Raw genomic sequence first — 21,708 nt, forward strand, 5'->3', positions numbered from 1 at the left:
GCAAAATTCACATACACAATGGGTTTCTTCGAGAAGTTACAAGCAAGTATGTCTCCTACGCCATCTCGACCTCGACTCAGGGAGAACTGTTCGAATTATAGCCCCGTTGCTAACCGCTATTCTGCTTAGAAATCGAACTTTACCGCCTAGAGCAGCGCTATGCTCGTCGCAAACACCGGAGCACATTCTCAGGTGTCCAGTACGTTGACGGTGAATATGTATATAGCAACGGATCGAACTCGCCAGGGTCAGTCTCCAAGCACTCCACCGGCAGTTACTGGAAATCCCCTTCGTGGGGTGTATCATCATCCAGCGATTCGCGTTGCCGGTGACGAAACCATTTAATTTGACGTTTTTCTGCGCTTGCTTTTGATTATATATCCTCGGCATTACGTTTCGTGTGGAGGATGTGACGACACTTCCGACCGTTATATGTCCCGCTATTCCATTCATGGCTGAGAAATGAACGAAAGATAAAAGTTCATGCTTTCTTCATCTGAGGGGGCGAACTGGACCGACCTCCTTCGATCTGAGACACAAGCAGCACACCCCTGATTTCCCTTCGGCACGATCCGATTAGCCTTGCATGCTTGACCACGCAGAAACCTGTACAGTACCCCGCAGGACAGGCATGCACGTCCATTTCTCAGTCTGACTGACGTCATATCTACTTTGGCATTTCCTTTTGGTATCACCGGAGTCTCTTTGGGTGTTCTAGTTAACGCTGTGTTGCCTTGTACGATCTGGTTCGATTTTTTTTTACCTTCTCCTTCGACTCCAACTTACCTAGCGTTGAGATTCTTTTTTGGTATAGCAAAAGGAACTACGCTATGGTAGATTTTTTTTTCTTGGATTCGTCCATACTTTCTCTCGACTTGAGCGACTTGATTCTTAGCTTGTCTGAGCTTCCCTTCTCTTCAAATACTTGACCCTTCAACTGTACATACATTCTATACGCACTTCTTTGAGAATTCGAGAAAAAAGATGCAATGACCACTAAGTGATATGTCTAGAGGTAGAGGTGAAAAGGCGCTAGGTTTAGATAACGGACGTGTGTGATACCTCAGACAAGTAGCCGCAAACTCTTCTTGAGGAACACCGTAAAACAAGCACTATACACGGCGACCGACGAGACAACCTCCGTGTAGCTACATCAGAAACAAGCACATATTGTCACAAACAGCATCAACCTTCCAACAGAGCGACCCCGATTACCGTTTCGACTTCCTACTCCCTATACCCAGTCGTCCCAAATTAGGAAGACTGGTTTTATGTCTATGCGCAGCACCTAGGATAGAACCACCTTTTTGGTTTCCCATATCAGCAGGACTCCGCCGTCCCTCGGCACCGGCTCCAAGACCTAGGCCTGTTCGCGGTGTATCGGGGAGGTTGGCCCGTTCCTTGTTCCGCGCTTGGTCTGCAGCAGAGAGGGCGGCAGCTAACGAATGACCCTGGAAGCCGGGGACGCCGTCGTCGAAGGGACGTTCCCTTGCACGGAGGGCTCGGCGAGCCTTTTCCTGGACGGTTTTGAATTTATCCAGGAGTTCGACCCAGCGGATGGTGTTCTCTTCGCGTTTGAGGCGGCTGCCTGTCGAGCGATCGTAGGCGCTTGAGCCGGAGGCTGAGACCATCGCGGAACTGTGAGAATGGTTTCTGTCAGTATGGGAGTAATTGAGACTGGCTTTCATTCTTGTGGTGGGTTTCATGTGTGCTTACAGTCGAGGTGTATGGAGAAGGCCAATGTTGCTAACGCTATTTAAACGATTCTTTAAAGCCGCGAAGGCAGAGCTCTGCGGAAGGAGCATGAGGACACCATAGAGACATTTGTAGAGGTATGGATAACTTTCTGGTTCCAGCAGTTGAAGTCGGAGATCTACCAACAAATGAGCGCTCATCAATAAGGTATACCGAAAGCAACCAGAAGGGCCAAAAATCAACAACTTACAGGTGAAGACAGGTGACTCCAAAAGCTGGACCAGCTTATCGATTTGGATCAAATTATTGACAGTCATTTCGAGCTCGGCACTGGAAAATTTGGTTAGGACATTTCAGCAAGTATAGATATGCCCATACTGACAAAACTTGAAGAAGGTTGTAGGCTTGCTCATATGCTTGTGCAAGCAGACACAGTGAAAACGTGGAGACAGAGTTGTGACACCAAGACCTAAATAACGCTACAAAGAACATCTGGCCCTCCTATGCATATTGTTAGTTACAACATCCAAGCGTGGGCTGAAGCGGGTCTGTTACTCTGGTGTCCAGGTTTCGTAGTCGTTTTCGCAGCCCGGAGAGCTCGGGCGCCGTAATCAGGTTATTGTTAAGATTCTGTACCATAATACTGGCGAATTCAATGTCCTAATATCGCAAAGAGGATTTAGCATGTCTATTGGCTCTTTGTGCAAGGCAAACTGACCTCCTCCTTTTCAAGACAGTCGGCTAGAGTTCTGTAAATGCGCTCCGGGCTTAAATTCATACAAAGCTGGCGGATAATGAGGTTTCCGCGGACCTCTAGTAAATGCCTATCGGTGGAGAAAAGTTGAAGGAGGTTCACCATGAACGACTTGAAATAGCTATCTTCGCTATTCCGCGATATCTGGGATAAGAGCTGGAGATCCTTCGTCACTACTGCCTCCGCTGGATCGGACAGTGTTTTCAGCAGAGCAGGAAATGTTCCATCGTTGAATGCCACCACCTTTTTAGGAGCCTTCCGATGTAGCATTATCAACCAAGATAGGGCAGCTACTCTTGTAGCTTCATTCTCGTTCAAGAACTGCAGTGTAAGCGAGTTGACAGCCGCGGCATAATCAAGATCGGCAGGCGGCACTGGTGTGGACGTGACACTGCTCCGAGGCGTCGGTTCTTGCGTAGACTCTTGCACCGATTGCTTCCTAGAGGCGGTGGATGATACATCAGAGGGTTTGGCGTTTGGCGCAGAGTCTCTCCTTTCAGTCTCTTTGTTAGGTGTAGATGTTAGTCTCGAAGATGATGACTGTCGTGTCTCATCCGATAACGTGTCTTCAGATAGAGACACAATATACTCTAGCAATGATGTATTGACTCGGTTTGCGGCCTGCCGCACATGGTCTGAGCCACTGGACATAGCTGGAAGTACTTGGGTCAGAAGACGTGGAACGAATGGAAGTATGTCTTCGGGGCTTATTTCGAAGAAACTATCGATCCATCGCAGCGCTGTCAACTGCATCTCTTCCTCTACTGACGGTAAGTCTAGGTCCGTTAAGTGGGATCATGCTCGGAATTTCTTACCATAAGATGTGTCAACGAAGCCCACCAAGATGTCTAGTATCATGGGGTAATCTATTTGGACATCTTGTCCTGGAATCCAATCTCCGTCCGCATGCAAGCCGTCTTCCTCGATTGTAGAGCCCACCTCAGAATCTTCTATAGCAACATCATTGGTACCATCTTCGGTTTCAGTCTCGGTTTCGGCGGCAGCGGTCTGATCAGTAGTTGTGCTAATACTGTCACTCGTAGTTGATTGTCTATTCTCGCTTCCTTGTCCCTTGCGACTCTCTTCAATGCCTTTCTTGAGACGAGCGATTCTCTTGATTTCTGACAGGAACCTATCTAGCAGGTTTTGGGTGGCAACGTTCACGTCTCTATTAGGGTCACCGAGAAATTTGACCAGACCCCCCAGAAATTCTGGCAAGTATGAGACAAGCTCAAGATCAGGTATCGTGTCCAACAAAGTTAACCATGATACCAGGAACATCCGAGTGAATGGGCTGATAACATCAATTCGATCTTTGAGTAACGGTATAAACATGGGAAGAGAAAATGCCGTTGGAAGATCAGGGTCTTCCAAAGCTTCCGGGTCTGTCTCTTGCTTCTCGGAAAGCTGCAAGACCGAGACATAAGATGCGGCGGATTCAGACACGATGTCTTTAACAAGTCTATCAAGGAGTTCTGCGCCGTTTTTGACTGAAAGCTCCGAATCGGACGCCAACTAGGAATATGTCAGTTGGGAACAGGCAATAAGGCCGGAGCGAGGACAGCGGTGAACTAATGATACTTAGCTCACTTACTTTACTCAACGCATCGAAAATTTCATTAAAGAACAACAAAATCTCCCCCTTAGCAACTTTGGCAATGTTATACATGCTCTCACAAGCGTAGTACCTGACTCGCGCATCTTGGTCGGTGAAGCAAGCTAGCACTGGTTTTACAATTTCTTTTAGGTATGGCGCAACACCTTCCTAGTACCCTATTCTCAGTAACGACAGTAAAGATGCTGCATCTTCGGCATGCTCACCGATCCAAGCGCGATGGAGGCTGCGGCCAACCCGATCAAGCCGCCATTTCTCGCATGAGGTTGATGTACTGCGTAGGCGTAGTCATGGCATAGCTGCTCGACAATTTTTTGGATATTTTCATGTGCTCCTTTGAAAACGGCATCTCGAACAACTTTCTCTAACCTGTTTTATGGCTTCAGTCAGCACGTATTGCGTTGCATAGGCGCTTTGACAGCTTTCATTGCTCTTACTCCAAGGCTCCCTGTTTCCTCCGATCATAGAGCTTATCGTTCAGCAAACGCTGAATGGACGAATCCATCGCTCAGAAAAGCATCCAGCGCAGAAAGTTACGTCACGCGCAGGTGTAGATTACTCGACGATGATGATGCTCATGGTGGAAAAGCGATGTCTAGCCGGGCGGTGGGTCGAGAGCTCTTAGCTAGTTGTAGCTATTCGGGGACATGGGTCTCGGAGATGAGTTAAACTTGTTGAAAGTTTCACAGAATGATCAAACAATAAAAAAGGGGAAACAAGGAAGTTGTGGGTTAACGTGCACGATAGCTAGTCCCCTGTGAGCTGCAGCAGCAGTCAAGACATCAATGTGGGGATTTTAGTCGCAGTACACAGTAGAAAAAACAGATGTGTTGGCAGCCATAAATGATGCCTTAACCTTAGCCTGAAGTGGGAACTGCGTTGTGACGTAAGGCCAGTGAGTGGTTGCTCTTCTGAATTTTATTTACTGGTCCCGGGCCGTAAACTACCTAGCAGTCTGCCCGACCCTCCATTGTATCCGTACTTCTGCAATTGAATCTTACCGCTATCCTTTATCGTCACAGGCGCCAAGGCCAACCACCCAAACGCTTTGCCCGATCAGGAACCAAAGAATTTACGATACAGTCTTTGGTACCGTTGCGGAGAACTTGAACCTGCGGGCAAAAGACATACAATCTCAATCCTTTCCCCCTCCTCCTACACTTCCTCCGGTCCATTTCCTCATTCCTCAGGCATGACAATGAGTCAACCTTTGAGGCGAGGTGTACGGGCTGTGTCCTGGACCCGAGTCCTCCCTCCGCGGGCGCGACAAGGGCCATCACTGTATCGCGCAGGGCAGACAAGATGCCTTCAGATTCGCGCCGCGGCTGCGGAACAGCCATCTTCGGCCAACGGAAACAGTCTGCCTGTGGTCGGCACTCCTAACTCAGCTGAGTCTGCCGGTAGGTAATTTTACTTCTCTAATTCCAGGGACGGTACAAGAGGTGCTTGTCCGGCGATTTGAACCAAGGACTCCTGCTGATAGTTTAACGCATGCAGATGCGCGATTCGACGTTATCGGCGCTCCATACTCGTTATTGTCCGTCTCCCTATCCGCTTCGCAGAATCTCTTCACCCGACGAGGAACATTGGTGGGACTGAGTGGGAAGGCCGATAATGTATGGGATAGTTCCACGTTTTGCGATTCGATATTCTACGATAGGTCTATTGACGGTTACTGGTACCTTATCAGGTGGTTTCTACGTTGAGCGTGCTCGAACCATTCCGGAGAGCAGTTGTCGGTGTGCCATTTCTCTACCAGAAGGTTCGCTTGGCCCTTTCCACATCAGCAATAGGAAGGTGAAACTAACACCTGGGTAGGTCTCGTCGGCTAGCCCGGTAACTGCCCTAGTTTCTGTTCGGTCGCCTACCACGTCCTTCGCTGTTGTACACCTGGATGGTTCCGTGGATTGGATGGTGGCGCAGAGACGTGCGTTGCTTGCCTGGACGGGCCGTTCTCTTTCTATCAAACCGACAATCAACACAAGCCTGGTTTGTTAATCCAATAGGGATGTCGTCAATTGAAAAGCCAAGCTGACTTGCGCAGAGCGTGTCTCACTGGGGTAGCTCCGAAGTGACTGGCAGAGGATTGCTAGCGTTAGTTGGTACGGGTCAGTTATACCAGGTCGAGGTAAAGGCCGGAGAGCAATACGTCGTCCACCCAAGGTATGGTCGCATATACTCATTGATGCCACTACGTCGAAGCCATGCTAACACAATCAAGCAATGTCGTTGCTTACACAATGACAAACAACCCCCCTCGTCCTTACCGCTTCAAATCCACAACCTTGAAATTCCAGGTCCCAGGTCTTAAGGGCTTGCCTAGCTTCATCCAGGATTCAAAGTTCATTCGGGATATGTCGGGTTCCGATACATGGAAAACCGCGATGAACATCTTCCATAAAATCCGTACTTGGTCTCGGATGACCATTTGGGGAGACAGGGTATGGCTTTCATATTGATTTGAATAGTGAAGCGGTGCTAATGTTGCTTGCTACCAGCTCTTCCTGCAATTCGATGGCCCCTCGACTATTCTCTTACAAACGCGTGGTCCCCGTATCAACGAAGTCCTCACCTCGCACGAAGTCAATGAAATTGCAAGCGCCCCGAGAGGACTAACCATTGGACCTGCAAAGCCCGCGGAGGAAAAGAAATCGTCTGCCGACGAGGAGGCCGTCAATGCTGCCCCCGCGCCCACAAGGACCATTGAACAATTAGAACAGGAGGTCAGAGGGTCAGCTCAAAGCATTGCCACTCTTACGAAGGAAGGCAAAGTTATCTTTGAGAAACCTGGCCAACAAAACTAAAGTGTAACGTTTGCCATCAACTGTTCCAGTTGGTGCATGATAAGGCGCTCTCATTTTAAAATTTCTTATTGCAGGCTGAATGTATTATAGATAGCATACTCCGCGTTTCAACATGAGCTTTTTTCCCCCCTTCACTGGGCATGGAAACCATCATCGTGCTATGTTTCTCCACGCAATCAACCCTCTGGCCTTACCAATCTTCTGGGAGCAAAACCATGGGCTTGTTTCTGCAATAGCCAGGAGATAGTCACATATGTCAACGGGTAGGGCAGCGTTAAATAAGCAAAGCGGCAGGGGCTTCGGCTCCCTTCGTTTGGCTGCTTTCTCCGGGATCAGCTGTTCCAGCCCTATCCTTGCGCTGGACAATGTAACCCAATAACGTCAAGACTTGAAAATCCATCCCTTGATTCAGAGCCAAGTCTTTGAGTGCCACGGTTACAGTGAAATATTAAGACATGAGGAATGTGAATCCAATGTTATGGAAAACAAACATGTAATTGACTCTCCCCGGCCGAAAGAATTCTGCTCGAGAATCCAATTTATCCATAGACCGTTCGATCCAAGCACAACCGGATTCTTTTTTTGAATTCTGCTCTGTCAATCCGTCCTCAATTGACTAACATCCTTCAGGCAGAATCCAAATCTATAGATTGTACTCTCTTCCTTCAGTTGGTCGGTATCATACACATTTGTTAGAGTCCTATGAGTCGCATAGCTTAATTTTGATCATTACTGTGCCCTCACAGCACCCCGTCGCTCACTCCTGTTCCAAGCCGCTAGACTAGATATTTGACCAGCATGTCGTCAACTCCAGAGGTACAACACTCCGCCGAAAGCATAATTGCCGAAAGTATAGAACCATCTCCATTAGCAACGCCTGTCTTTTCTTCGAGTGCCCATCTAAACCCGGAAGACGCGAAGCCAGAACATCCACATGAGGATATCCAGCCGGGTCCACAAACAATTCTAGAAGATGAGTCTAGTAAAACCGGGGATCCGGAGAAATCAGGCGCGACTACCCAGTCTGCGCCAGCTCAAGCCCCAGGCGCACCCCCAGATGGTGGTTTCAAGGCATGGATGGTAGTGCTCGGTGCTTTCTGTGGGTTGTTCGTCAGTTTCGGGTGGATAAATTGTGAGTATATTGTGGGCTTTGTACCCTTAGATGTTGTTTGGGCCTTGAGCTCGATTTGGATTATGCTGACGGCAGGGTTTGCAGGTATCGGTGTCTTCTTGGACTACTATAAAACCCATCAGCTACAGGACTTGCCAACCAGTACAGTAACGTGGATCACTTCGTTAGAAATCTTCATGATGTTTTTTGGGGTGTGTACACCAAGGTCCGGTGTCAGTCAAAGCGAGACATTGACGGTTGTATCTCCAAACAGGGTCCCATCGTAGGAGTGTTCTTCGACAACTTCGGTCCCCGCTGGATTCTGATTGCTGGCACATTCTTCCACGTCTTCGGGCTGATGATGGTATCCATCTCAAAAGAATACTACCAATTCATTCTCGCACAAGGTGTCTGCAGCCCCATCGGGACAAGTGCCATCTTCCACGGCTGCCTCACCTCCGTGAGTACCTGGTTTGGGCGGCGTCGTGCCCTGGCCCTAGGTGTGACAACCTGCGGCTCCAGCGTCGGAGGTGTAATATTCCCTATCATGGTGGCTCGACTCATCCCCATAGTAGGATTTGGCTGGACAATGCGGATCTGTGGATTCCTCGGTCTAGGGCTGCTGATTATTGCCAACGTCACGGTCCAATCGAGACTACAACACCACCGGAAACCATTTCGACCACTGGATTTTGTTCGTCCCCTCCGCGAGCTGCCTTTCCTGCTTACCACAGCCGGGACCTTTTTTGTATACTGGGGCTTGTTCCTGCCGTTCGCGTTCATCCCAACTCAAGCCGAACGGTACGGCATGTCGGCCTATCTGGCATCGTACTTGATCCCGATTCTGAACGCAGCCAGGTCCGTATATCCCATCTCGATATCGCATAACAACACGCTAATGGACTAACTGTACAGTATCCTCGGCCGTCTTGTCCCGCCCTATCTGGCGGATCTTTTCGGCAGGTTCAACCTAATGATCCTAACATCCCTGTTCTCAGTCATTATCGTTCTCGCGCTTTGGCTTCCGTCGCGAAGCAACGCCCCTGCCATCGTGTTTACTTCTCTGTACGGTTTCAGCTCAGGTGCTGCCGTCTCCCTGGCGCCAGCGCTGGTCGCTCAGATCTCGGACATGCGCGAGATTGGCGTTCGTAGTGGGACTTATTTCTGTATTGTATCTTTTGCGGCTTTGACGGGCATGCCAATCGCGGGTGCTCTATTGCCTGATCCCTTACATGGGTCGTACTTGAAGTTGGAGATTTTCTGTGGTGTGGTAATGTTCGGTGGAGTTTTGTTTTATCTCTGGGCTAGGGGAAGAATTAGCGGTTGGGGACTTTTGCATAAAGTCTAAGGATTTAGTGGTGGGTATTGATTGTTTGGGGTTTGGTATATATATCTCACTTAAGGTAATCTAATGTTTACGGGTTCGTGATTCTATGATGCAGAAAATGTTGATAATGAATGGTATTTATTCTAATAAGGCAAGACATGCTGGGAGTATATCCAAGTAAATGCAAAGTACAACATCAGACAACATCTCAATAAACCAACACCATAACACCTTCGCTGGATGAATGATAAAACAAATATATGCATAGTACATGTGAGTTGCACCTGCAATGGTGCAAAAATTGCAATGCAAGATGATCCAATATGCGATATGCAGCTTGTTCAACATGATTGTGATATCCCAACACTCCACAGATGCAGATATCAACTTCTATATGTTATGCCCTTTATGCCAAGACTCCATTTCTCATGTTTTCAACAGTCTTGACGCCGACTCCTCTTAGTGTGCTCAGTTCGGCAAGACTGTTAATCTGGACTTGTCTATCGCTGTCCTGCTCCTCAAAGTGCTGGTCCATTTCGCAGAGACAGTCGACTATAGCTTCAGCTTTTTTAACGCCGACACCTTTCAATAGCTTAATCTGGCTCACGTCGCGAGAGTTGATTATCGATAGAAGGTGGATTGTCCGGGGTGAGGGGGCCTCGTAGCAGTCGACGTTAGACCCTTCATCTGACGGAGAACTGGTTTTGGTGCGCTTCTTGCGCCTCGGGTGTGTAAGTTCTTCGATATCGTCGTCGCTGGGTTCCTCGAGTCCATATTCGGGATTGTACTCGCCATCCGAATCTTGAGCTTGACGCTTCAAGCTCGTTCCCGCGGGCTGCTTCTTGAGTGAAAGAAGGCTTCCAAATTCCCTCTTGGATGCTGTGAGAGTGTGATTGCCAGTTGTGTCTGCATCTGGACAGGACTTGCTTTGGACCCGCTGCTTCAAACTACTGATCTTCCTTGCAAGCTTTTCGTTGTCTGGGAAGAACGGAAGCGCGAGCTGATACATTTTCAGTGCGAAGCTATCCTCGCCACGGGCCTGGTGCTGCTTGGCCATAAGCAAGAATGACAATCCTTCTGCCCTTGCATCTTCCGTGCCTTCGATGCGCTGCTCTAGCATTTCCAAGCGCTTTTGTACTTGTTCATTTAACTCACGGACCTGCGTTTGCCTTGACTTTTCACTGACAGCTCTTACAGCTAGAATCTCCTCTACCTTCTTCTCAACCATCTCTTCAATCTTGGCGGCTGATATATCTTCGTAGTGCTTTTGTGGCTGAAGGGGCTGCGCGATGCGGCTGGGCTTTAACGAGCGGTGGTTAGAATCCAGGGAAGGACGCTTTGGTAGCTCAGGTTTTCTCAATTGGATGGAATCCCTAGACCGCGGTTTGTCAGAATAGACGTGGAACGCCTTGACTGGCTTCTCCCCAGGTTTCGACGCATCCTTGTCTTTGCTGGCAAGTGCTGTAAGGTTGACATTGGCAGTAGCGGTCAGTGGACGCAGAGGTTGCCTCTGGGCAGTCACTGAAGGACGCGATGCCGGTCTCGGAGGTCCTTTGAAAATCGGCTCGTTCTCCACCTCACGAACCTCAATCTTCTTTGTACGATTGGCAAAGTTCAACGAGCTTATGGTGTCCAAGTGATAAGATTTGATGGGGGCGAGGTTGAGAATCATCACGGTCAATCCATTGTTCTGGCCTAAGGAAAGGATTCTTGTCATCTTTGACTCTCTGTACGGAATCCTATGGTGTTTCTTGCTTATGGCTTCCACGCACTGTGCCAGAACAAAAAGACTCTTGTTAATGCTCGCTGACTCAACCATGCGCTCTTTGTCGTTGTCTGTTCGACGATTATCCTCTGAACCAGCTAAGTCAATGGCAGATGCTGTGCTGATCCGAGTCTGACCACCAGACCTGACTGCTACTTTAACGCAGAGAATAGCATGAGACCGCGACGAATGGGCGTTTAACTATGAAAGAAGTCAGTCACGTGGCTCAGGCCTGCAAGATTCGAAGGTGTGCTAACCTTTGTTGCAGATGTAGACCTATTGGTGTTAGCCTGATCATAGAGGCTCTCGAACTCCTTCAGACTTGTACATGGCCTCTCCGTCAGGCCTACAACCACAGTCTTTCCTCCATTGTCACGCAAAGGTAGTCCTGCGAGCGTTCTCTTCTCTGGGGGCTCAAACAAGTCGAAGACCTTGTCATTGTATATCTCATAATAACTCAGGGAAACATTCACCGTCGACTCGCCGTCGCCATCCTTTTCAAGCTTCCGGCTGCGCCTATATATGCTGCTTAAAAGACGGGGAATGACACCTCTGTCAGCCAGGCTTTTACCGCCCCGCATCGTGTGTGTTTTCCCGGTACCCGTAACTCCGTAGGCGAACAAGGTGACATCGAAACCGTTGAATAAGTGCTTAACCGTAGGAGCAACTGTCCATTCTGATCAGTATACCGTCACCATCCCAGACACAACGAAGTATGGCACCAACCCTCGGCATCGAAGAGCTCCTGCTGTGTAGAATCCGCATCGTAGACAGCATTGAATTGAAAAGAGTATTCCTCGTTCTCATTTTTGGGGTTTGGAATCCGCACAATGGTATCCCGATCCCGCAATGCCGCCAGCTTCTTTTCCTGGGAACTCTGTTTCTCGGTCTTCTTCGGGGCGGCTTGAGTTGTAGATCCCGTACGGAGGATAATATCCAGTTCCCGCTCGGACTTCAAGAGTGGCCTCACACGCGCAACGACCCGGACACTCATCTTGTACGTCGTATGAAATTATTGAGAGAGATCTCTTCCAATCCGAATGCCTTTCTATCGTATCGAAAATAGACGTCTGCCGTCCTTTCGCACCCTTGGCAAAGTTCCTGTCGCACTATCCCTGCTGCATAGGAGGCAGATGCACGCAATCTAAACAAGAGTGAAAGGCACGATGAACAGCTCCACCTTGTGCGTCAGGGAGCTGTCTCGCAATTTTGAACTTAGCAAAAATACAATGCAAGTCCTTTTTGCATTAGCACTGCTATGCCAGAAAACAAAACAACAAAAATCAGTTAAACTAATTCAATGAAACAAATAGCAAAACAAAACAGAAAAAAAGCACTACAGCCGATCAATGGCATGAGCTGATGTTAGAGACAGAAGAGGCTCTCGTGTGACAAGGATACTTAGCTTGGTTTTGGTGCGATTGGTAGCGGTCAACGCTGTTGGCACGGCAACCTCTGTCCAAACCTCCCCCAGACATACCACGTCACGCTATGGGGCTTCGTTTGGAGTGGTTATGGTGAAGAGACTAATTAAATTTATTTTCTTGTATGTATACCAGAATTTGTAAGAACAGATTCGAGTAGCTAATCATTCCGTGTTGGCTAGAATATCAAGCATTATAGGCAAACTATAGCCTTAGCGTGGTAATTGGCGTTTGCAAGCACCACAGTATATATATCCGTCACCTATGTCTGTGCTGATTTGAGATAGATCAGATCGAGTCATGGCAAGGATATACAGAGAAACAACCCAGTAAAGTGAATAAGAACTAAGTGCTCACTCTTATCCAATTTGAGTGAATGGCTAGTATTCATCAATCTTATCTGTACCCTGACAGTATGTATTGCCATTCACACCCCTTGAAGTATGAGATCATAACTCGAATGCGAGCGAAGTTCTGTGACCTGCTTGATACCTTTATTCTCACTAGTTGAGCAGTGGGAGTATATCTAAACGGTATACTCCATGAAAACAGTAGTCTTAGAAGCTCAATAATATACCTTTTCGATTTCGCCAGAGAGAGTCTTCTTTATAACAGAGAGGTATATCATCAGTCAACCTCAGGCAGTGAGGTCGGTTAGCCTGCGGGGCTCTGATTGGCCGATCGGGGAGCAGCCGCCGCAAAGGCCACCGTACACCACCATTGCCAGTTCGACGCCGTTGCCATTCCGCTCCCACAGCTACCCCAACCTTCTCAAGGACACGTCGACTGAACTCGAGTGCGGCGTAATCGTGTGGCCTTGTGATATTCTCAATTTATATGGTTGGACTGTTGACGAATTTTGGTTGTTAGTACGCAGATTTCCCTGGACCATTCGTTCCCCTCCTGTTGAAGAGCAGTGTGTTGACCGCCAATATAGTGAGCCTGTGACGATTGCGCGACGCTAACATATACTCCGGTTAACCCCTACACGAGTCCACGGAGATAATAATTCATCAGTTACCTCTACGGCATATCGAAATAAACATTCATGGCCGCACCACAAGGGGGTTACCCTCCCCAGGAAGGGTATGGTCAACCTGCCGAATATGAGTCTCCTTCACAGCAAGCTGCGGGGCTAGCCGCTACTCCGGCTCAACATGGAGGTAGAAAGAAACGAGCATATGCCGGAGAAGCCTTCGAGTTTGGGTCCGGTGCCAATGCTGGCCTAGGAGGTCAACTGCCAGCTGGTGGTACCTACGGAGGATATCCAGCTCAGCCACAAGCCGCGGGATATCAGCAACCTGTGTACGGGGCGGATCCTACTCAGATGCAAGCGGCTGCTCAAGGATATGCTGCCCCTGCAGCGCCCGCAGTCGCTCAGATGACCCAACAATTCGGTGCGATGGGGGTAACCGATCCGCATCTGATGCCACCGCAGCCCGTTGCCCAGGCCGCCCAGGCCCCGCGACCTGTTCTTAACCATCTTTACCCAACAGACCTCCTCACACAACCATTCAATGTCGCGGAACTTGACTATCCTCCACCTCCTATCGTTTTACCCCAAGGAGTATGTACCGGAATTGGAGAAGTATTAGTATCGGTGCTGCCAGTTACTGACTCTCATTTAGACTAGCGTTTATCCCTCCCCTACTGCAAACTGCCCCCCTAAATATGTCCGGTCAACACTCAACGCTGTTCCCACCACCCACTCTCTCCTGAAGAAGTCCAAGCTGCCTTTCGCTCTTGTTATTCAGCCATACGGAGCGCTCCATGATGCAGAAGACCCAGTCCCAGTGATCCCAGACCAAGTTATCTCTCGTTGTCGCCGATGCCGATCCTACATTAACCCCTTTGTGACATTCCTTGATCATGGGCACCGCTGGCGTTGCAACATGTGCAATCTGACAAACGACGTACCCCAGGCCTTTGACTGGGACACAACGCTGCAACGACCGGCGGATAGGGCATTGCGACCTGACCTTAACCATGCGGTTGTTGAGTTCGTTGCGCCGCAGGAGTACATGGTGCGCCCCCCGCAGCCACTCGTCTACCTTTTCTTGATCGACGTTAGTTATGCGTCTGTCACCAACGGTCTCTTGGCTACGAGTGCTCGGTGCATCAAGGAAACTCTCGAACGCATTCCTAATGCAGACCGTCGGACGCGACTTGGTTTCATAGCGGTCGACTCCAGCCTCCACTATTTCAGCATCCCGCGCGATGGCTCAGAGAACTCGGACCCAAGGATGCTTGTTGTCAGCGATTTGGACGAGCCGTTCCTCCCTATCCCTGGCGATTTGCTAGTAACTCTGAGCGAATGCCGTGAAAACATTGAAACGTTCCTGGATAAATTGCAGGAGATGTTCCAGAACACCCAGAACAATGGCTGTGCTATGGGATCGGCACTGCGTGCTGGTTACAAGTTGATCGCTCCTGTTGGAGGCAAGATGACCGTTCTTAGCTCCTCTCTTCCTAACATTGGACATGGTGCCCTGACCATGAGAGAGGACAAGAAGGTTTTAGGCACTAGCAAGGAGAGCGGTCTTTTACAGACCGCAAACAGCTTCTACAAGAGCTTTGCTGTGGAGTGTTCGAAGGCCCAGGTCTCTGTAGACATGTTCCTCTTCTCTTCTCAGTACCAGGATGTGGCGTCTCTTAGCAACCTGCCAAGATATACTGGCGGTCAGACGTACTTCTATCCTGGATGGAACGCTGCACGGGGAGAGGATGCGATCAAGTTCGCACGAGAGTTCTCGGAGTACCTCTCGTCAGAGATCGGCCTGGAGGCCGTCCTTCGTGTCCGTGCTACGACCGGTTTGCGCATGAGCACTTTTTACGGTAACTTTTTCAATCGCAGTTCCGACCTCTGCGCTTTCCCTGCTTTCCCCCGCGACCAGGCCTACGTTGTTGAGGTTGCCATTGATGAGACTGTTGCAAAACCTGTTGTTTGCATGCAGACGGCTGTACTTCATACTACATGCAATGGCGAGAGGAGAATTCGGGTCTTGACTCTGGCGCTTCCTACTACCCAGAGCCTTGCAGACGTCTATGCATCGGCAGATCAGCAGGCGATCGCTACTTACTTTAGCCACAAGGCTGTCGAACGGGCTCTCGGAAGCGGCTTGGACCCTGCCCGAGAAGCCCTGCAGGCCAAGGCTGTGGAGCTTCTGGCAACCTACCGAAAGGAGCTTGCTGGTGGAAGTGTGAGCGGCGGAGGCCTACAGTTCCCTGCTAACTTGAGAGGACTCCCTGTTCTTTTCCTCGCACTGATCAAGAATGTAGGAATCTTTTTTGTCCCCTACTATCCCCTCGCTTTGGCATTGACTAACGTGATGACGTAGCTTGGTCTTCGGAAATCTGCACAAATTCCGACTGATATGCGCTCTGCGGCTCTCTGCTTGCTCTCAACGCTCCCCCTCCCCCTTCTCATGCAATACATCTACCCGAAGATGTACTCTCTGCACGACATGCCAGATAATGCTGGCCTGCCAGATGAGCAGACGGGCGAGATTGTTCTCCCCCCACCAGTGAACTTGTCTTCTGAGCGGGTCGTCCCATACGGTCTCTACCTTATTGACGACGGCCAGACACAGTTCCTCTGGGTGGGACGTGATGCTGTGCCACAGCTCATTGTTGATGTCTTTGGCTTGGCAGACAAGTCACAACTTCGTGTGGGCAAGCAGAACCTTCCTGACCTGGATAATGACATGAACCAGCGCGTGCGGGCGGTCATTGAGAAGAGCCGGGATCACCGGTCGAAGGGCTGCGGCAGCATTGTGGTGCCACATCTGTACGTGGTCAAGGAGGATGGAGAACCCGGTCTCCGGCTGTGGGCACAGACAATGCTCGTGGAGGACCGAGCCGACCAGGGCGTCAGTCTTGCGCAATGGATGGGCAACTTACAGGAAAAGGTTTGACCCCGTTTCCTAGGCTCTCATTCTTTTATTTTCCTCCTGTACCTGTCACCCAAACCTATGACCTGCCAAGTCATTAGGCTGACGAGGATGAACACGCCAACAGGTTGTGCAGTAATGGTAGCTTTCCCAAGTTTTGGTAAATTATATGCAAGAGATATCAATATATTCCTCATCTCCCTGGATTTCTCTGTACTACTATTTCTGCCTACTTCGGGTTATTGCTAGCGAGATATTTTAGTATTCTCCGTATGTCACGGTATATGTAGACCGTTATCTTCTGTAGGATGTGTTACTCGCACTTGGTTCTATTTTTGAGAGAGAAAAAAAAAAAAAAAAAAAAAAAAAAAAAGGAAATCCTGCGACTGGAACTAAAGCATATCCTTCATGCAATGCCCAGAATCTATCTCATGGGAAAAAGCGTGCATGAGCCCCGAGCGTCTGTCAGGCCGATCATGCACAGTAGACTTTAGATCACAGCTTAGCATGTCAACTCCGTCGACAAGGCTGTGTGCCGCAGAGCGAATCAGAGGCGAGAATGGGGACGGCGTTGGCGATACGACGAGGGGGGGTGCCAAGCTAGTCGGGAGATTAGACAACAAAAGGAGAGACGGAGATGCAGTGAACTTTGTGACGACTGTGATGATGAGCAGTAGCGCGAGGCGAAGGTTCACAACGGCACTGCCCCCTCTCCACTAGACCAACACTTGAGACGTGGACTAAACTCCTTCAGGAGGCAATTGGCGCTGGTGGCGGGTTCCCTGGTGGTGGATGGCATTGAAACACTGGCCGGGATGTAGTAAGTTTTTGGGAGGGGAGACCCATCCCAAGGGAAATTGACCGTCGTTTGGGAGGATGATCCATATGGCTGCTTGACAAATCCTGTCTTGGTTTTCGTGATACCATAATTTAAGAGCAAAATTAACTCATGAGGCGGCCGCTTAGGAGCGAGAGAGACACCGGACCCTGGGATTGCCAATGCTGCAAGGAAAGTAGAACGTCCATGATCCATAGGGCGTTGGCGGGTCCTTTGATTAAGTAGGTATCATAACAAGTCTTCTGTTGATACCGCTTGGTATAAGAGGTTCCTGAGTAGTTTCCCTCCCTAATACGTGGCTGTGACAGGATTTGTAACTTTCTGGCTGGTTTTTAGTCACTAAGGCCAACCAGTGTTGACTAGTAGCAACTAGTTGACCCCGTAGTTCAATGTCTTGTCTTTGTACCAGAGACATATTGGATTTCATGGATGGAATAGGTAGTGTATAGGTCTGGGTTATGGATCACATACTAAATACGTACATTATCCGCCGCCCCTCCCCGTGATCCATCATTTAACCCCCCCCAAAAAAGTAGACGACGTTTTCCATCCTTTTTCGAATCGTATTACCATTTTTCGGAATTTTTGTCGAGCCAAACAGCACTTAACGTGGTTGCTCCCCCCTCCAGCGGAACCAACCTTGTTGTGTGCGTGTCTTTCCTTCTCCCTCTCCTTTCTTCCCCGTATATCATCCCATATCGAGTAAAGGATTGATCCACGGTTCCATCCGATCTAGAAGATCTGGTTCTGGATCCTCTCCGTTGCGTCCCCTTTCCAGGATTCGGTTCTCAGCCTCCTTGGGTACGATTATCAAGAACTTGACGGGTACGAATCTCTCGCTGGTTTCTCTTGGTCATCGTTGTCGTCGTCGTCCTCTTCTTCCCCTCCATTTTGCCCCACCCCACTTTTCGCTGATCCGCTCCCCGTTATTAACTTCCTACTATTGCTGCGGCTATTGCATTACTGTGATCACTTTGCTTGGTTCTCCTGTTCTTCCACGGTGCTACATCTGCCAAAACACCGATTCCCAACTCTTTCTACCCATTTTCCAGGTCCAATCTCATTGCCGAGGTCGAAATAACCCAGATTGATTGTTGAGACCACGCAGGAGAGAAGGAACAGACAGTTCAGGAAGTAAAAATAGAACACAGCCCTGAAACATCAAGCCCCGAGACTAAAGGACAAAGATTAATTCCGAGTCATGTACGGATGCTTCCCCGTTGGTGACGGTTGATTTGGCACCTTTCCGATGTGATCAGCTGTGGATTCGTTCGATGGTTGAAAGTTACTAACATGTGCGCTTTTAGTACACCGGATCATTCGCTTCAAGCGCCGTTCGCTATCTCTGTTAGTCCAGGTTATTTCAATCTCGCATTCGGTGCAGTTTCAGTCATTGTCATATCTGTATTGAACTTCCTGCAACCCTCGACGAATCGTTTGGCAGCAGACTCAACGCCATACCTACCCCGCATTCAATCAGAACGAATCCCGAGAACTGTTTCTCGATCAGCATCGCCAGGGCGTACAAACTTGCTTAAAGAGCTCAAGAGCATTTATAAACGGGAACCTATAGTCTGAGCGAATGTAAGCGCATTCTCAATATTTACCGCCGGGGTTATTATGAACCCGCCATGTTTCCTGTCATGTTGTCCGCCAATGATGTACCGGATAGCTTGCGACACAAGTACACAATGACTTGTCAGTGGGAGTTGAGGTCAAATCAACTGCCTCACGCACGATAGCCAATGCGGACATGAAGCGCAGTACACTTGTGTACATTCAGCTAATGCAACCTAGTTCGGACAGTCCACGAATATGGTGCAGCAACTTCCTCCTCAGGGAGGCTCACGAAAGATCTCCTTCAACGTTTCCGACCAATATGAAATTCAAGATGTCATTGGTGAAGGTGCCTACGGTGTGGTTTGGTAAGTGCCGGTGCAAGGGGAGGCTAATATTATGCTGACGGTTCAGCTCTGCCATCCATAAACCATCTGGTCAAAAAGTTGCCATCAAGAAGATCACTCCTTTCGACCACTCGATGTTCTGTTTGCGAACTTTGCGTGAGATGAAGCTGCTTCGCTACTTCAACCACGAAAACATCATCTCCATCCTGGATATCCAAAGACCACGCAACTATGAGAGCTTCAACGAAGTTTATCTAATCCAGGTAGTTATACGCCGAAGATTGGATAGGAATTATTAGACACTAATCAGTCTGTAGGAGCTGATGGAGACTGACATGCACCGGGTCATTCGTACTCAAGATCTTTCGGATGATCACTGCCAATATTTCATTTACCAGACTCTACGTGCTCTGAAAGCTATGCACTCAGCAAACGTTCTTCATCGTGATCTGAAGCCTTCGAACTTGCTCCTCAACGCAAATTGCGATTTGAAAGTGTGCGATTTTGGCTTGGCCCGTTCGGCTGCCTCCACAGATGATAACTCAGGGTTCATGACAGAATATGTGGCGACCAGATGGTACCGTGCGCCGGAGATCATGTTGACATTCAAGGAGTACACCAAAGCCATTGATGTGTGGAGTGTCGGTTGTATCCTCGCTGAGATGCTGAGCGGAAAACCTCTATTCCCTGGAAAGGATTGTACGTCGTTCCTCATCAATCGTTGGAGACAGTCAGCTAACATAACCTCAAGATCATCACCAACTGACTCTTATTTTGGACGTTCTCGGTACACCGACAATGGAGGACTACTATGGAATCAAATCCCGACGGGCTCGGGAATATATCCGATCTCTCCCTTTCAAAAAGAAGATCCCCTTTAAGGCGCTATTCCCGAAGGCCAACGATTTGGCCCTGGACCTCCTGGAGAGGCTCCTGGCATTCAACCCCGCCAAGCGTATTACTGTGGAGGAAGCTTTGCGCCATCCGTACCTGGAGCCGTATCATGACCCCGAAGATGAGCCCACGGCACCTCCCATTCCGGAAGGGTTCTTTGACTTCGACAAGAATAAGGATGCCCTTAGCAAGGAGCAGTTGAAGAGTGAGTTTACCACAATTATACAAACATAATTATTTGTTCCCATACTGACATTCGCAGTTCTAATCTACGAGGAGATTATGCGGTGAGCTTCGGATGCATCGCAGTATGCATTGGACAGCTTGTCCATCGGAAAAGACGGAATACAGGTCGGGATAAATAGGATGGGATGACCGAACCCATGCACTTAATATCTAGTTGCATAGACGACTCGCGCATCGACTATGATATTGGCAGAGTCTCATGATTGGCCTTTTTGACACGTTTTCAGGCGTCTGGTGCTTTCACTTGTTTAACAGATAAGCCGGTCTTACGCTTGTCAATCTTGAGCTGGAAATACATTATTGCCTAGGTTCTCAGCCAGCGTAAGATTGTCATCATCAATCATAACAACGGGTATATACTACGGTACTGGTATAGATACAAACTCGACCACAGGCAAAATATAGACCTATTGCCCTGCCCTATTCTTCCTCCACATCTTCATGAATTCCTCAATGCCCATGCCTACTCCCTCCTGACTCGGTGTCTCGGCACACACATCCGCCTCATACCCATACTTATTCTTCAAATGATCCCTCGTCGTAGGCCCAATCGTAGCAACAAACACCCTCCTCTCCCCATCCCCAAGCCCCTTCAACACCCGCACCATAGCATCACACCCCGTCGGCGAAAACACAACCACCCAAACCGCCCTCTCCCCCCCACCCCCCAAGAACTCCTCCGAAGCACGAACCGCCCCCGCAAAACTCTCCTCAAACCCCTCCATAACACCCGTCTCGTAGACCACCAGCTCATCAACCCCAATCCGCTGCTCCGGCAACAGCGATCCCGCCATCAATGTCTTAGGAATGATATCCCGCCGCTGCTCCCCGACCAGGAACAACAGCGGCGGCTTCGGGCCAGCTTGCGAGTCATACAACGAGTTGTAATGGTCGAGGATGAAGTGCGCGAGGTTCTCACCGTTCCCCGTCTCCGAGCCGAGGATAGTCGAGTGGGGGAGGTGGTGTTCTCGGATGGAGGCTAGGGATCGGGAGGTAGCGGGGCCAACGGTGTAAAGGATCAGGGATTGGGAGGAGGTGTGTTTGGTTGATTCTGTTTATTTGTGGTAATTAGCTACTGCATAGGTGGGAAAACCGGGTGTGTATATTTCACTCACCATCGATATCGCTGAGGATTGTTGCGAATCCTTCAACCGCCCTTTGGCTTGTGAATATCAGGCCGCCGTATTTGCGGCCCGGGCCGGGTTTTAGGGCTCCGGATTGGAAGAGCTGTTTCACGGTGGTTAGGTTTGGGGTGTGGAAGTTGTGTTCGAGGACTGGGATGAAGGTGGGGGTGTAGTTGTGTGCGGAGAAGTATTCTTCGTAGCTGTCTGTCGGGGAGGATTTGGTTTTGAGTAGCAGGATGGGGGTTGAGGAGGTGTTGAAGGTGAATTGAGGTGGCATTTTGTCTTTTTGTGTGTTTATTCGTTGGTTTTTGTTTGCT

At 49.3% G+C, this 21,708-nt stretch overlaps 7 protein-coding genes across 7 annotated transcripts; 4 read left to right on the forward strand and 3 right to left on the reverse strand.

Annotated features, from left to right (window-relative positions):
- Window positions 1–949: 949 nt before the first annotated feature.
- BDV37DRAFT_292663 (VAC14 family protein) lies at window positions 950–4,569 on the reverse strand (the record flags this gene model as incomplete). Its single annotated transcript, XM_032089229.1, has 10 exons — window positions 950–1,638; window positions 1,717–1,873; window positions 1,946–2,025; window positions 2,078–2,196; window positions 2,251–2,355; window positions 2,414–3,225; window positions 3,265–3,964; window positions 4,044–4,214; window positions 4,271–4,433; window positions 4,502–4,569. The coding sequence occupies 10 exons, from the start codon at window positions 4,567–4,569 to the stop codon at window positions 1,212–1,214; spliced, it is 2,802 nt and encodes a 933-aa protein (XP_031946797.1). The 3' UTR covers window positions 950–1,211.
- Window positions 4,570–4,976: 407 nt separating this feature from the next.
- Window positions 4,977–7,561, forward strand: BDV37DRAFT_77607 (AIM24 family protein). The gene is made up of 7 exons (XM_032091204.1): window positions 4,977–5,464; window positions 5,562–5,680; window positions 5,755–5,826; window positions 5,883–6,053; window positions 6,109–6,227; window positions 6,286–6,505; window positions 6,563–7,561. Exons 1-7 carry the CDS (start codon window positions 5,257–5,259, stop codon window positions 6,866–6,868), a joined length of 1,215 nt encoding a protein of 404 aa, XP_031946798.1. The 5' UTR covers window positions 4,977–5,256; the 3' UTR covers window positions 6,869–7,561.
- Window positions 7,562–7,666: 105 nt separating this feature from the next.
- BDV37DRAFT_277827 (MCT family MFS transporter) lies at window positions 7,667–9,327 on the forward strand (the record flags this gene model as incomplete). The annotated part of the gene is made up of 3 exons (XM_032085874.1): window positions 7,667–8,191; window positions 8,254–8,837; window positions 8,895–9,327. 3 exons carry the CDS (start codon window positions 7,667–7,669, stop codon window positions 9,325–9,327), a joined length of 1,542 nt encoding a protein of 513 aa, XP_031946799.1.
- Window positions 9,328–9,422: 95 nt separating this feature from the next.
- On the reverse strand, window positions 9,423–12,477 carry BDV37DRAFT_236027 (kinesin family protein). The gene is made up of 3 exons (XM_032080570.1): window positions 11,798–12,477; window positions 11,329–11,738; window positions 9,423–11,272 (listed from the first exon to the last, which is right to left on the reverse strand). The coding sequence occupies exons 1-3, from the start codon at window positions 12,063–12,065 to the stop codon at window positions 9,713–9,715; spliced, it is 2,238 nt and encodes a 745-aa protein (XP_031946800.1). The 5' UTR covers window positions 12,066–12,477; the 3' UTR covers window positions 9,423–9,712.
- A 701-nt stretch (window positions 12,478–13,178) lies between these two features.
- BDV37DRAFT_236028 (COPII subunit SEC24) lies at window positions 13,179–16,578 on the forward strand. The gene is made up of 4 exons (XM_032080571.1): window positions 13,179–13,364; window positions 13,433–14,062; window positions 14,124–15,770; window positions 15,834–16,578. Exons 2-4 carry the CDS (start codon window positions 13,544–13,546, stop codon window positions 16,407–16,409), a joined length of 2,742 nt encoding a protein of 913 aa, XP_031946801.1. The 5' UTR covers window positions 13,179–13,364; window positions 13,433–13,543; the 3' UTR covers window positions 16,410–16,578.
- Window positions 16,579–19,038: 2,460 nt separating this feature from the next.
- On the forward strand, window positions 19,039–20,312 carry BDV37DRAFT_267717 (mitogen-activated protein kinase; the record flags this gene model as incomplete). The annotated part of the gene is made up of 5 exons (XM_032084064.1): window positions 19,039–19,148; window positions 19,195–19,390; window positions 19,445–19,826; window positions 19,879–20,226; window positions 20,284–20,312. The coding sequence occupies 5 exons, from the start codon at window positions 19,039–19,041 to the stop codon at window positions 20,310–20,312; spliced, it is 1,065 nt and encodes a 354-aa protein (XP_031946802.1).
- Window positions 20,313–20,674: 362 nt separating this feature from the next.
- BDV37DRAFT_277830 (uroporphyrinogen-III synthase HEM4) lies at window positions 20,675–21,668 on the reverse strand (the record flags this gene model as incomplete). The annotated part of the gene is made up of 2 exons (XM_032085875.1): window positions 20,675–21,318; window positions 21,383–21,668. The coding sequence occupies 2 exons, from the start codon at window positions 21,666–21,668 to the stop codon at window positions 20,675–20,677; spliced, it is 930 nt and encodes a 309-aa protein (XP_031946803.1).
- Window positions 21,669–21,708: the final 40 nt, after the last annotated feature.

The sequence above is a fragment of the Aspergillus pseudonomiae genome (assembly GCF_009193645.1).
Source record: "Aspergillus pseudonomiae strain CBS 119388 unplaced genomic scaffold BDV37scaffold_2, whole genome shotgun sequence".
NCBI lineage: Eukaryota > Fungi > Ascomycota > Eurotiomycetes > Eurotiales > Aspergillaceae > Aspergillus > Aspergillus pseudonomiae.

Bases quoted from the DNA above. Each gene is read 5' to 3' on its own strand.
- BDV37DRAFT_236028 (XM_032080571.1), top strand. From the start codon at position 13,544: ATGGCCGCACCACAAGGGGGTTACCCTCCCCAGGAAGGGTATGGTCAA. The intron at 14,063-14,123 runs GTATGTACCGGA...ACTCTCATTTAG, and splicing joins CTATCGTTTTACCCCAAGGA to ACTAGCGTTTATCCCTCCCC. The intron at 15,771-15,833 runs GTAGGAATCTTT...GTGATGACGTAG, and splicing joins TCCTCGCACTGATCAAGAAT to CTTGGTCTTCGGAAATCTGC.
- BDV37DRAFT_236027 (XM_032080570.1), bottom strand. From the start codon at position 12,065: ATGAGTGTCCGGGTCGTTGCGCGTGTGAGGCCACTCTTGAAGTCCGAG. The intron at 11,739-11,797 runs GTTGGTGCCATA...CAGAATGGACAG, and splicing joins GGAGCTCTTCGATGCCGAGG to TTGCTCCTACGGTTAAGCAC. The intron at 11,273-11,328 runs GTTAGCACACCT...CTTCTTTCATAG, and splicing joins GGTCTACATCTGCAACAAAG to TTAAACGCCCATTCGTCGCG.
- BDV37DRAFT_77607 (XM_032091204.1), top strand. From the start codon at position 5,257: ATGACAATGAGTCAACCTTTGAGGCGAGGTGTACGGGCTGTGTCCTGG. The intron at 6,054-6,108 runs GTTTGTTAATCC...TGACTTGCGCAG, and splicing joins CGACAATCAACACAAGCCTG to AGCGTGTCTCACTGGGGTAG. The intron at 6,228-6,285 runs GTATGGTCGCAT...AACACAATCAAG, and splicing joins CAATACGTCGTCCACCCAAG to CAATGTCGTTGCTTACACAA.